Below are 14,650 nucleotides of genomic sequence, written 5' to 3'. Positions count from 1 at the left end.
TCTACTTTAGGTTTAATTAAAATTTTTCTTAGTTAATCAACTAATGTATTTACTGATGTATTTAATTCTCATATAACTTATAGTTATATCAATATCATTTGAAAAGATGAGAAAAGAAAATTAGAAGAACGTCCAAATGACATATGAAATTTAATTATATTTGTTACTTAGATTAGCTAAACCTGAATGCGTGGATAATAATAAAGAACAACGTACGAAATCAATATAAATTTGCAAGAATGTTATCTTTTCGATTTTTCCTTTCATATAGAATTGATGTTACATTAGTTTCCAGCCACAGGTTACAAAACGCTCTGTATAGCCATGTTTTCACGAGAAACACTGTGGTATTAATAGTAAAAATATTTTTAAACAGATACTTGTTTAGATACTTATATTTCATTATTTCATATAATACTCTTAAAAACGTACATCAATTTTTCTAGAATGATTGGTACAAAATGTAGAAATTTTTCGAATTAAACAGATGCTCAATAGCGAAAAACGTGCGATAGAGAGAAGTCTCTGCAATTTGGAACGAACGGTCAAGACCTTAAAATTCAACGCTTTAGATCAAGCTCGAAGCATGATTGATAAGGATTCACAGTTCCGTGGTAACAGTGAATTGTTCGATTGGGTCCAAGTGTTGAGTCGACAAGTCTATGCATAGCGCTACCTATCATTCTCGGAGGTGCATAAATGCCTAACATTATAATGATGTTCGTAACATGTAACAGTATCCAGCTAGGTTTTTAGTAACCGTAATAATACTTTTGCTATTTAATTGTACGTAAAAAAATACCGCTACGAGCAACTGGTAAAAACGACCGCGTATTTAGAGATATTAATTATTATGTTGACGATTGTTTAAAAATGTTATCTGGATAAATTGTACAAGATAGCTATACTCGCGCCATGTACATTGTTTACGTACATACGATGTAAGTGTACATAGTTGTATGTTCAACCGTATTATAAATTTTAATAATAACCACGCTATTTTGAATATGATTTGTTTTAGTTTTATCAAAGATAGAAGTGCAGCCTACTATATTCATATGTGTCAATGCACCTTTTTTTTTTTAAACAATATCAAAAGACACTTATCTCGTTAAAATTGAAGTATGACATCGTTACAGATACGTATGTGCAAAATTGATTAAAAAATGCAAAATGCAATCCGTGGAAAAATACATACATGTGCAAACTTTGAAAGGTAAAACCTTCGGTACAGTTCGCTCGCATGTACAGTTCATTAACATTCGGTTCATCATTCTGTATACAAGTTTCATTAGAAAAAGGTAAAAAGATTAATAATTAATTCATATCCTCTTTAAATAACAATGAAAATCTGATTCGTAATAAACTACAGCTTATAATTACATTTACTTGTCTTGGCAAATAAAATAAATATTTTCAGCATGCTCTATAAATCTTAATTATTTAACGTGTTGATTCTCAAATCTTAGAAAGACAATATCAGAAACAGGCAAAGGCTTACATTCGATCATGGAGTAAAATACTTTTAAAAACACGATATTTAAAAGGATCCAGGAAAACGCGCTATTGCGTTAAGTTACAATAAAAGATTGGAGGAATGTAATATGCATACTAATCTGTATGCATTCTTAACCCTGCTCTTTCCCATTCTCTCTCCCTCTCTCTTATGTGCTCTCTTTTTCTCACTCTCTCTCGCATTATCTTCATTTCTTCACTAATATTCTACTTTTTTTGTTATCAAAAAGATTTAAAATTCATTGCTAGATACTTATTTATACCTACATTATCCTCCTTCTGTCGATTGTTTTTCTGAGTATACAATAAATTGTTTCTAGAAAAGAAAACAAGTTTTCTTCGGCAGCTCTTATTTATCTCTTCTGTTTCTTATGTCTGTTTGAGAATGTTCGATTGTAGTCAATGTGATGGGCCTGGCACTAGGAATTAGCATTCCTAGTGATACTTTGAACAACTCGTTGTCCCCACCAGGCCTCGAGGTTGAATGGTTCAAAATCTTTCAATATAAAAACATTACCAATTAGTAAAACCTCAAAACACACTAAAAAATATGTAGTTTAATTAGTATATACCTTTTAATTGAGGATTAGGTTCTCGTTCCTGATAATACGTAACGGATGCCCCATTTCTATAATTAGATGAATTACTGTGTGGTTGATTATGACACATGTCTAGCTCTCTGGACACTGAATTCCAGGCTGTAACAATAAAATTTCTATGTAAAAGCTTCCTTATCGCAAAAATTTAATCTAAAATAATCCTCCGATATGCTATACTTACAATCATAGATATATCTAATTAGATCAAAATGTTGAGCTATAGTTTCAGATTGATGTCGCGAGGGGATCGAAGATGGTCTCTTCCCGTTCATCGCCGTCATTTGTGATCTTCCGCTATTGATAAAATATTCACTTCAATCACAAAAATTAAACAAATTCAAAATATATCGAAATTAAAATGCAGAAAATTCATTCGGCGCTGTAAGAATGCCAGGTTATAACTACGTTGGAGCAATATAGTTCATTGAATCTATTTTAAGATTTAACGATCTTATAAAAGTTAAAATAAACATATGTTCCCAATATACAAAGATGAGCGTGTCAGTGTTAAATTAAAATTTTATAACTACGAGGGGTTACAAAACATGTAGAAAATTAAGACGCAAATGACAACTAACATATTTATTAGAATTCATTAACATAATGCCTGAAGTACACACATTACAAGAGAATAGCAATCATTTTATTGAAACGCGTCCGAAAACATAACCTCAATTACGAACAATAATATTATATGTAGTATTATATATGCATTTTAAAATCAACAAGTACTTGAAACAGAGTTACGAGAAAGAGGTCTTAGAATTAGGTTAACATCGTTGCATTCTGATTGCACTGTGGATAGGGCTCTGTCTTGTCAGAAGCCACGTATGTATCTATATATATACAGAATTTCTGACGAACATATCTTCCTAGAAACAGCTTCTGTCGAAATTATCAAAAAAGTTAAATGCCTAAATTATTACAGAAAATCTGAAATTTGCTAAACAGACGTTGAACGCTTTTCATGTCCACCGAATGCAAAAGAATTAATAATATGAAGGTTGCTTTGAAAAGAAATTGTCAGTAGAAAAGATGGCGGTTCATGCATGACAGTTAATGGAATGCTACCTGATTCCCGCCTCTTTCTCCCTCTACCTATTCAATACTGTTGCTTCTGCAATTCTCACGGAAATTGAACGATTGGCAGATTGCCAAAAATAAGCATCAGTCAGCCTGTGTCGTAAACATTTTCACACACGAGAATGATTTGAACGAAATGAGAACGTAGAGACGCGGGAACGAAGAAAATATCTTTCATATTCATACATAAATACCTCATTTTCTCCGTTTTGCAATGACCTTCTTTTGCAGCGACACGTCGTTGGGAATTCAGCTTCGTAACTCAATTTCGTAATCGGTTTCTACGAATGCTCGCACAACTTGTATTTGTGAATACAAAAAGTCGCGATGCTCTGACAAGAGCGGACCGTTTGTTTCTCCCAACAGCTGCAGCAACCTTTCTTCGAGAAGAACTGTCAACAATAATCGCGTGAATACAATGCTCGAGGGATAATGTAGGACGTTAGTTGGGTCGGTATGATGTCTATGTGCCACCACAGACGAGGTATAGAACTAGACCAATCACCTAATGTATTTTTTTGTCTCTCCTCCGAGGGGCTCTAGACAAGTCTAGAGCCACCTTACCATTTCTGTGTCGCATTCTAGCGTATCGGGCAAAACTAGTATTGTAGAAGTAAAATCACACACGAGATATATGTAGGAGTGCTTAAATTAAGACACAAACAGACTTTGCATGCAATGCATTTTTCTGTCTACGGTTCTGAATTACCGACTCTGTACGATAGCGCTCTCTAACGAAATCACAGCCAAAATGGAATGGTCAGCTAGCGAACTGAGTCTGTCTACCAGAGCATTTTCTACGGAGTCGGTAATTCAGAACTGTAGACAGAAAAATGCTTTGCATGCACAGTCTGTACGTCTCTACAAATCTATGGAGAAAGATAGATTTTATAGCGTTGTCAGCCTAGAAAGTACAATTCGCTGTTACATTTTCTAACCTCACAGTATATTTTGGAATTTATTGTTGTTTGTGTTATTTTGTTTTATTGTTATTATATCATCGTGTTTGTTATTTCGTTATTATTTTGTTGTTTCAGATTCTTATCTTCTACTGTTGTTGTTCTACTCTACTTCACAATGGCAAAAAGAAAATTTGGTAGAGAAAATCGAATGTTTCAAAAAAGTTGGGAAACAGATTTTTTTTTCGTTGATTGTGGCGGACAACCACAATGTTTAATTTGTAAAAAAAAGGTTGCAGGGATGAAAAAATGTAATGTTTCTCGCCACTATAATACATGTCATAGTGATATATATAATACATGTTCGCTAGAATGTCGAGTACAGATAGTGAGAAATTTAAAACAGCTATGTGACATCGATGATACAGAAGTTACTGCCCCAGATACGATTCAACAACAAAGTGTCGCGGCTTCGTATGCTGTCGCATTAGAAATTGCACGTGCGAAAAAAAGTTTTTCCGATGGAGAACTTATTAAAAGATGTGCAATCGAAATGGCGAAAGCTTTCGGCAATAAAACTGCAGTGGAAAGCTTTAAAACAGTTTCATTATCACGGCATACCATTTCAAGACGAGTTAGTGAAATTAATGGGCATTTAGAAAACAAGTTAAAGATATTATTAGACGAATGTCGTTATTTTTCATTATATCTCAATGAAAATACAGATAGAATGGATGTAAGCCAGTTATCGATTTTTGTAAGAATGATAAGTGACGATTTTTCCATCCATAAAGAACTATTAGCATTGGTTCCATTGCATTCAACCACAAAGGGAGAGGATATTTTCAATGATGTCTATCAGCAAGTAGAAAAATATGGAGGTTTTTCCAAGTGTTCTGCGATAGTTATGAATGGAACAAAAACGTTGGTCGGTCAAGAAACTGAATTTCGGGAACTTTTAATACAGCATGGAATAAACTGCCCAACATTTTATTGCACTATTCATCAAGAGGAGCTATGTGGTAAACTTTATTTAGTCATTTATAGTCTTTCAATGTCATTCATTCCCATTAATTTTCTAAAAAATGTTCTGATTTATTTTATTCTACAAAAGATCCAGTTTGTTGTAAAGAACTTGCTGATTTCAATCTCAAATCGGTTTCAGGTAAAGTGTTAATACTGAGCTCTACAATGAAAATCGTAACAAGAATTTTAAATTTAATTAGAGGTGGAAATAGAGCTCTCTTACATAAAAAATTGAAACCATTTTTACAAGATGTGAATGCTACACCTGTGAATGCTTGGTTAAATGCTGCAGATACTTTAAAACGATTTTTTAATTCAAGAGATAATATCGCAGAATTTTTACGAAGTGAAGTGCAAGAAAATGTCACAGATATACAAGACAAATTTAAAAATATTGAATTTTTAAGCGAACTGGCATTTTTAACTGATATTACGAATCATCTTAATAATCTAAATTCAAATTTACAAAAGCACAAAACTATTTCTGATTTGGTTGGCTGTGTCAAACAATTTCAAAATCATCTCCAATTATTTATTGACGAATTAGAAGCGAATCAGTTACATAATTTCCCGTCCTGTGAAGAAATTTCTCGACAATATTCAACTGTAAATTTTTCAGAATTTCAAACATCACTATTAGAGATTCAAGAATATTTTCAAAATCGTTTCAGTGATTTTGACTTATTGAAGAATGACCTAGAAATTTTTAATAATCCAAAAGAATGCGTAATAAAAAACCAAGAGATTGCATATCGACTGGAACTTTGTGATTTACAAACGGATCCGTTTTTACTTAGTCGAAATGAATATGGACTTGAATTTTTTAAGTTATTATCAAAGGAAAAATATCCAAAACTTGCAGACTTCAGTTTGAAACTCTGCTCTATGTTCGGATCGACATATAAAAACGAAAGTAGTTTTTCCATCATGAAACACGTCAAACCCAAATATCGTTCTTCATTAACAGACGAATCGTTATGTTCTTTGTTACGAATAGCAACAAGTACTATTCCTGTAGATACAGCGTCACTTACTACTGAAATGTCCCGTCCACAATTCTCACATTAATAAAGAATTATTATCAAACCACATCTGTATCTTAATTAGTAATCAGATGTCACCTAAAAATATAATACCTACATTTCAACTTTTAGAGGATCGGGGTGGCCAAAAACAGACTTGGGAATTTTACGTAACATATATATACACACTCGTGCATATATGTACATATATGTACATACACATAAATGTACACAGGGTGTTGGACTACAGGTGGGAGAAAATTTAGGGGGTGATTCTCCATAACAATATAAGACGAAAAATAAAAATTGCGATTTCGGCTTCATTTTAAAGTTATTAACAATTAAAATTCCACCTAAATGCGGCAACCTGACCAACAGAGGTGTGTGTTGTGTATGTCATAGAGGCGCGCGACAGTCACTTATCAAGTGACAGATACATTCTTACCTTGGTTCTCATTTGGAGCCTCAGCGAGGCGAAAATGCTTTGAGGATTCACAAATTAATCGTTGGATATCGGACCCGCCTACTCATTAAAATCCACAAGGGCATTGCTATTATCCGCCCTATGAAATTATCGAGAAGAAAGGGTCAATTTGTGTATTTGTAATTCATACTTGATAAATACTATTTCTATCATTCAAATACATGTGCCATGTACATTTGTTGCCTATAAATCATATTAAGCAGCCGTAGCAAAAATGAAGTATATAGAATATTCAGTTCTTGCTAATACGCCTAAATTCGTGAACTGACGATAACATTGGGCGCGACATCGAAATAGTACGGGGATTTTTTTTAGAGCCCCCCGAGGCCTAGACCAGGCTTGACATTTAACTGGCCGCATCTGAGGCTTTCTTGAAGGCTATGCTACTTTGACTCGGCCGCGCGTCTCGCTTTTCGTGACGGTCAAAGCTCTCGAGCCATCTCAGGCCCATACCATTTGAACTGCGCGTGGCGACACCCGTGTGAATGGATTACCACATCACCCATGAAGTCTATTATTGACAATGCGTTTTTTTTTGTCCTATAGGCGTATTTATGTCTCCTATAGGCCTATTCCACTGCATCGTATGTTAATTTTCAGTATTCATAATTTCAAGTCTTCTTTATCGCCAAGCAGGTCTAAACGTGCGTGAAAATCTAGTTTTCTTTTAAAAACTATTTCCAAATTTATTTTCTCCAAATTATCATGCGACGCAGCGGAATAGGCCTATACGGGATACTACTGACAAAAGAAACGCTATTGACATGGGTATAGTGCTACGCGCAGTTCAAATTAATCAGAACAATATTGTTAATACGAATGAGTTTTAGAGCTTATCCCGATCAAAATGAGTCCAAACACGACATCATTTGGACTGTCTTTAATGAAATTGTAATTTTTATCGTAACATTACGTATCAATGAACTTGTTCGATTACACTCGAATTTGACCACATTTTCATCAGAAAAATCCCCTCCATTCGCTCATCACAATTTTATGAGGATATATTGATAAATCTAAAAGTTTAAACTTTCATTCGTGCGCGATTCTCCATTCGCTCACATTGTATGTCGTTTGTCGTCGCTGGGTCTTTGAATCTCGGCGCTCGGTAAAAGTAATTCGAAGATTTATTAGAAGCCTTCGAATAAAAGATACAGATAAAAGATGACAAAATTATTCGAAGTTCGAATAAATCCGCTTCGAATAAAGAGAATTATCTTTTCTCGTCAGATAAATTCTCGTCGAATAAAATTATTTATCCGATACTCGTCGAATAAAGATACTTTTTTTATTCGAACCTTCGAATAAGAAAAAAAAATTTCTTTATCTTTTATTCGTTATTCGAAATTTTTATTTAGATAAATATTTTGCCCAACTCTGGTCGGAGAATGTAACATTTGATAATCGATATGGGTGTGCGATGATTCACCTTCTCACCGACGAGAATTTCCTTAGTGGTCTTCTGCACCGACGAAATACCGTCGTTGGCGTTCTGTTTCTTACTCCAGCCAAAATCTATCCTAGAGGGCGGTAGAAAGCACCGCATTTTTCCAGCGACACATTCTCCCGTAAGGCTGGCAGTCTTTATAATATAAAGTTTATATCTGGTTTATATATATCTCGTCGGTGTATATAGTCTAAAGCTCCCGTGGATCTAGTTACAAGATTTATCGTTCGTCAGAGTAGAGGGCGTAAGAAATCTAGTTGTTGTTAACGATGTCGGTATTTCAGATCGTGAGACACGAAACCCCATTTGGGATTGGTCTACTCCTATACCTCGTCTGTGGTTTCACGTCTGGCTTATGTCGACAAATAAAAGGAGGAAGCAAATTACTGAAAGTACTCTCAGATGTCTCTACATGTTTCACTTAGTATAGCGGAAATCTATAAACTTAGTAAAAATGTTTTAGGTTCATTCTATTCTTGCAAATGCTAATTTTATCAAGAATGAGAGGCGAACTATAAACTTATTAAAACTTTGGAATCGCAAATAAAAATTCAAAAAATCTTTTCTGCCTGTATTAATAGTATTATTAATGTAAGCCATTTTTAGTAAATAGAAGATAATTATTTCTACTTACTGTAACATATTTAATTGTCCCTTGTTTACGTTGTCATTTGATATAATATTTTTAATACGATGGCGTGTACATTATAATATGTACTATGATAGCGAAGAAGTTACAAAATTATATCTTCAAGGAATTTGTATTATAAAATGATAAGGAATGAATGCTTTTGTGTCATTTATTTATAAGTGTCGCATTAACGTAATCTAGGCTACTAGCGATATTTTTTGTATATAATCGAATTGCAGTATTTTAAGTTTATCGTATTAATGTACAAGGTTTGGTGGAATATTGGATATTTTTATAGGGTACGTTAAAGTGTGTTTGCTCCTTCTGAAGCAAATCTATTTAAGAGATGACAGATTTTCAAAAATAAAAATATTGTCTCTATAAAACTCTTTTACGAACTTATCATCACTACTTTTCATATGTATACATATGTATACAATTATAACATAAACAATCCTGATAGGACTTTAAAACGTTATTTGTTACGTGTATCGTTTTCAGTACACATAAACATTGATATGACTGTTGTATGTTCCATGCAATGTTCGTTCAAAACAATATTTACTTTGCTAATGAATAGATTATCAGGAAACATGTTAGTCTATGTACTTAAAAAACAGAGTCATCTCTATTGATTTATTTGTCGAGTTATTTGTTTAATAATGCATATATGTAATTGCATATAAATCTAAAATAAGCAATAAAAAGTGGATATGAAACATTATCTGCATTCTTTCCTTATGTTTAGTTCACACATCGTATAAGCAAAATATCAGACAATTTTAAGAATACAATTGTATTATTTGTGACTCGTTACAATTTCATTAAAAGAAGGAATAAATGTCTACCATGCAGCTCTTGTTTCTTGCCATTAACTTGGAAAATGTTAATTCTGCATAGAGACCCGCAGTTTAGTAATAAAAGCGTAAGCGATATTCGCACAATAATAACATAAATTCGATCAATATAAATCATAGGAAAAGCAGACATTTTTTTGCCCATTCCCATTTTAGAAATCACCGAAAGAGTTAAAGCGGCGAAGTGAATAATGACGTATCCATCGCGAATCATCCGTTTCCTTATGCCTTATAGGATATCGCAGGAACGGTGTATGGCTAGATCGACAACATTTTTCAGTTTTAGGTATTGTCCTCCGCAGATGTGACTATGTTCTTACACGACAGGCGGTACGTTGATCTGTACGATGCTCGTAGCCGAAGAACTTAATTGCACAATGGAAGAAATAAAATAAATCTCTACCGTAAATCCTCTTACCAGTCCCCCGTTGCTGCTTCGATATCGTTCTGGGGAATTTTTCGAGGGGTGGCTCTTATACATCCCCTCGGATTACCTTTCCCGAGATCTGCGACGCGTAATTACGCGACTCTCCTCGCGAATCGATACTCCTCCGACCAAGAAGCGGTGCATAATCCCAAGATACACGTGTATTTTTCCTCCGAAGCGTACAGATCGCGATACGGATTTTTTTCCAAAACCTCATCCGCCGGCCATAATTCCTCCGCGGTGGACAGTTAACACGCAATCAACCGGCACGATTTTTCTCACCGACAATCGATGATCTTATTGGCCAGCGGCTAGGCAGGCCTCCGGTACGTGATCTTGTGGCAATCTGATTTGAATTGTTAATACGCCAGGAAAAAATCACGGCACGCCAATGGGTGTGCGCGATTCACGTGATCGCCAACGGATAATTACTGACGCGCGATCTCCACCTGTTCCTTTTTTTTGGTCTCCGTGCCTCTCGTTTCCGTATCATCGTGTATGCACATTCTAAATCGATCGTGTGCATACACAAAGCCGCCAACTTCCGGTTCTTGCCCCTCGAACGGAGCGCGATATGTAATTCGCCAATGGCATTTAATTTGTTGAATACGTTGAACGCTATTACGATATATGTAATGCGAATCGCTTCGACTCTGGTAAACGCGCATAATAATGTCATTCGCCCTTGATACACTGTCCAGTGCTTTTCCTGTGATAGTAAAAAAAATGGTAATTTTGCAATATTATAGTACATTAAAGTTATATACCTGCTGGACAAATCGCATTCGTTTAAGGATTATTCTTTCAGAGAATCAGGAAATGTTAAAATACGATCTCCTATGAATCGAATATTTCCGGTCCACTTTCACAATATTGTTATAATTACTCTCTAACTGGTTTGTAAAAATGAAAGAATAAATTCGTAATCGATAGTTTCTTACGCATAACGGCTATGTCTTGAGACCAATTTTTGTCTTTTATTATTATTGTAATTACTATAGTTTCTGTATATAGTCTGTTTGAAACGTTGTTTCGACAAACGACGTTCGGAACGCGAACAGCTAGTAAACTATATTATACGTAATTATTACTGATCACATTACAATTCATTAGCTCAGGTTTCGATTAATTGTCTCACCGCGAAAATTGAATCGCAATTAGCACACTAATGCGTACCTATTGTAAAATAGTTTCAATTACTTAACACGCAAGCGTTTCGGAAGTGGGTTAGCCATGTGATTAGAAAATAGATTGCGATTTTGAAAAAAGGATGAGAACGAATGGACGAAAGTTTATGTTAAACATTCGGCAAAGGGGTAGAGTGTTATAGCTAAGGGAATAATGTACAGATCGTATATCATATTACTTGCAACTAGTTTTATGAAATTAAAGTTCAATTTCGTTAATTATTGTCCTAGAAATTTATAAATATTTGACACGAAGCAAACGAATTGCTTTTATGTCGAAACATGTAATAATTATTAAATTTTTGGTTAAAAAATATCACATGAAAACATTTTTATAATTTCAGTAATGGTAAACGAAGAAATCAGAAACAAATCACTTTAATTCGTCCAGTTTTAATGTACAATGCATTTATTTTTCAATTTATTTAAATACATACTTTCTTATCATTTAAAAAATAAGTGCATTTGACATTAATATTATTGGACGAGTTAAAATGAGTTGTTTCTGATTTCTTCGTTTACAATTACTGAAATTATAAAAATGTTTTCATGTGATATTTTTTAATCAAAAATCAATATCAATATCAATTAATATCATATTCTTGAATCAATATCTCTTTGTTTAAGCACATATTCAAATAAAAGTTGTGTGAACTTGAATAAATCCAATCTTGTCATTATTGGAAAGCAGTATTTAGTACTCATAATATCTAGTGTCAAATGTATTTAAAAATAAATTACGAGCAAGATAACCATAAAAATTACGTTATGTGGCACAAACAGAACACGATTAAGACAAAACAAAAATAGGAAAAAGTAAAATAAATAAAGCATAATCTAATTCTATAAAGCTCCGAATCTAAATTAAATTGTCGAAATTACAGAAGACAAATGTTCATATTGAAAAACATCGCACTTGCCAACACAATATTATGCATATTTGTGCGTGTGTTATGAATATAAAATAATGTGCAAGCCGTCAAACAAACAATATCTTAAATTTACAAGACACACGCATATCTTAATTTTTATGTCTTTCTTTCATATTCATATTCGATTCATAGTCTTTTTTTACATATCTTAATTTTATCTTAAATATCTTCTCTTTTTCTTTTATTGCTTATGTTAATAGCTTCAACATTTTTCCAACTGTTTCTTACACGTGAAAAATGTGAAATGACCGTGAATTATACGAAAACGAAGTGTCGTAATCATGTTATAATACGGTGGAATACTAATGAAACTTGTTATCCATTCGATTTGCCTGACCGAATGCAACCTTGCGTCTCCGTGAAACTGTCACCGTCATTCTACAAGTACTTTCATTGTCTAGCAAGTGGCCAGATATCCGTTTCGTAAATACGCCGGGTCCGTTGCGAGTCTAAACATAGAATAAAATCGCGGATAATAAATTGTTGGCACGTGAGAAAAGAACGTACTTCGGAAGAGCGAGACGGGCTTTTATGATTGATATCGTTAAAACCATATCCCTGTTGCATGGCGGTACGGTCATGCTATGGGGTTAGAAGAAAAAAAAAGGAGAGACACGTAGGAATAAAGGGTGTTCTTCGATGATGGACGCTCGATATACGCCGTAATGTTACACAACGATTCAGCATGCCGGGCAATTAACGTTCTGAGCATTTACCGGTAATACCGCGGTGTCAATTAGAACTGGAGGAACTGAATGTCAATTACACAGGATCGCGGTTAATATATTAATCGTCTCAAGGTAAAAGGGTTGATGTCATATTCCATGAATGTTTTTGCCTATCGGCGCCACAGTCGATCGTTTCTATAAAATAGGTGGAACTAATTAAACAATTCAATTAGGTGGAATTCATTCAAACTAGGTCTCTTAGTATGCTAATACTCCAAGGAATGTTTCCGTCGCGTCGGTTTTCTTCGCGTCTCCAGTGTCAATCCCACGTTCTGTTTTTAAGCGTACATTTTCTTGCCAGCTAACAATGGATTTTTATGGCGTATTTATCTGTTCCTACTGAAAAAAATTTTTTTATTTCCTACCGAAGTCGTAGGCCACTATTACATGAAATGTTATTTGATATTCTTTGTATTGAACCAGGATAGAAATGTTAACATAACCCATAACACATTCGAAATAGATCAGAAAAGTTTAAATTTTTTCGATTGAAATACCCCCTGTAAGGATAGTTTTATATGGGAATAAGTATAATGACAGTATATGTACAATTGACATGCATTTCGTCCAGCGTCTCGCGGTTTCGGGCCACTCAGCGCGGCGGTCTCGATAGCCAAATTCGAGAGTTCAGCAATCGATCGATGCAATTGTGCGAAACGCTCGGAAAAAAAAGTAAAAGAGACGAGAAGAGGGATCTCGGTAGAGGCATGGCGAAATGAATGCCGCGTATTGGTGTACGTGCGACGCGATAAAAATCTGGCCTTGCATCGCAGGTGTGGTCTAGTATAGTATAATTTTTATGTTGGTTTCGCGTCGCTGCAATATGAGTAATGACGACTTTATGGGTCGGCCGCCGCTCATTACGAACAGTAATTCTGAAATTCAGTACGGTGCTATTCAACTCGAAACGTACTCTACGCAAAACACTCGACAATTTTCTTTCTACACAATATTGTTCGAAGCTGGACAAGGTCGAGATGCACGAAGACTATTCGCCTCCATTGTCAGTTTAAATTATTTTTTTAACGTTAACAGAGTACTTGAGAATTATTCGTGTGGTAACGAATATAATTGGTACAATAATTGTCTTCATTATGCTACATAGATATTTATTTGTTTTCTTAATAATTTGAACAAGTCGAGAATAATACAAACAGTCTCATTGAATTCTTTAAACACTGTTTTACATTTGATCTATCCATTTTTGTTGTAAATGCATATTATCCGTAATGTAGTGATGAATGTTAATCAGTAACAAATTACGCCTTATAAAGTCAAATAAGGTGTAAGTACAGGAATTGAATGACAGAACAGACTATTTTCACAATTACTCTTTTAAACAGAAATTATGGCAACCCGATTCACAGACATTCTTCAACACTTATGCTCAAAAAGAACGGGAAAAACGAAAAATCGATGTTTTCAAAATGGAAAACCGAAATAGCTCCTTAAAGAAGTATTAGAATAGCAGCTATGAAGTCGCCAGCAAAGGGAAAGTTTCGAGTGCAAAAATATTTTAGGAAAAAAGGAAACTTTGTGGCGCAATAATATTGTCCTTGTTCTATATATCGTTTCTTTGGAATAGTATGTGTTCAACCTCGGGCAAAACTGGAGGCCAAAGGAGACCGTAGAAGAGAGCGAAATGTTCGTATGTAGCGTAGAAACTTCTTAAACGGTCTTCTTGAACTTCTAATTCAGGTAACAGGCATAACCACTCGAATTCGGCATTGTAACGAACGGCGCGAATGCTTGTTTCATAAATGCCTGGGCAATCGTTATTGAAACCGAAAGTCATTTAGTCCGGTGTTGTTTC

The 14,650-nt window shown here is 34.5% G+C and overlaps 2 protein-coding genes across 5 annotated transcripts; one reads left to right on the top strand and one right to left on the bottom strand.

Moving 5' to 3' along the window:
* Nucleotides 1-377: 377 nt before the first annotated feature.
* LOC143355049 (MAPK regulated corepressor interacting protein 2) lies at nucleotides 378-3,635 on the bottom strand. Its single transcript, XM_076789505.1, has 4 exons — nucleotides 3,392-3,635; nucleotides 2,296-2,408; nucleotides 2,088-2,213; nucleotides 378-2,011 (listed from the first exon to the last, which is right to left on the bottom strand). The coding sequence occupies exons 1-4, from the start codon at nucleotides 3,394-3,396 to the stop codon at nucleotides 1,935-1,937; spliced, it is 321 nt and encodes a 106-aa protein (XP_076645620.1). The 5' UTR covers nucleotides 3,397-3,635; the 3' UTR covers nucleotides 378-1,934.
* A 440-nt stretch (nucleotides 3,636-4,075) lies between these two features.
* LOC143355048 (general transcription factor II-I repeat domain-containing protein 2-like) lies at nucleotides 4,076-6,211 on the top strand. 4 transcript variants are annotated; one of them, XM_076789504.1, is made up of 3 exons: nucleotides 4,076-4,108; nucleotides 4,235-5,118; nucleotides 5,262-6,211. In XM_076789504.1, exons 2-3 carry the CDS (start codon nucleotides 4,275-4,277, stop codon nucleotides 6,188-6,190), a joined length of 1,773 nt encoding a protein of 590 aa, XP_076645619.1. In that variant the 5' UTR covers nucleotides 4,076-4,108; nucleotides 4,235-4,274; the 3' UTR covers nucleotides 6,191-6,211. The 4 variants fall into 4 exon arrangements, with proteins under 4 accessions (XP_076645619.1, XP_076645618.1, XP_076645617.1 ...); XM_076789503.1 differs by having other exon boundaries at nucleotides 4,077-4,141; XM_076789502.1 differs by having other exon boundaries at nucleotides 4,077-4,163.
* Nucleotides 6,212-14,650: the final 8,439 nt, after the last annotated feature.

The sequence above is a fragment of the Halictus rubicundus genome, chromosome 6 (assembly GCF_050948215.1).
Source record: "Halictus rubicundus isolate RS-2024b chromosome 6, iyHalRubi1_principal, whole genome shotgun sequence".
Lineage (NCBI taxonomy): Eukaryota > Metazoa > Arthropoda > Insecta > Hymenoptera > Halictidae > Halictus > Halictus rubicundus.
The sequence above is the reverse complement of the archived record's forward strand: the minus strand, read 5'-3'. Positions and strand labels throughout refer to the sequence as shown.

Coding starts and splice junctions, on each gene's coding strand:
- LOC143355048 (XM_076789504.1), top strand. CDS start 4,275: ATGGCAAAAAGAAAATTTGGTAGAGAAAATCGAATGTTTCAAAAAAGT. Junction 5,119..5,261: donor TCATCAAGAGGAGCTATGTG/GTAAACTTTATT, acceptor AATCGGTTTCAG/GTAAAGTGTTAATACTGAGC.
- LOC143355049 (XM_076789505.1), bottom strand. Junction 2,214..2,295: donor AATTAGATATATCTATGATT/GTAAGTATAGCA, acceptor TTATTGTTACAG/CCTGGAATTCAGTGTCCAGA. Junction 2,012..2,087: donor ACCTAATCCTCAATTAAAAG/GTATATACTAAT, acceptor TTATATTGAAAG/ATTTTGAACCATTCAACCTC.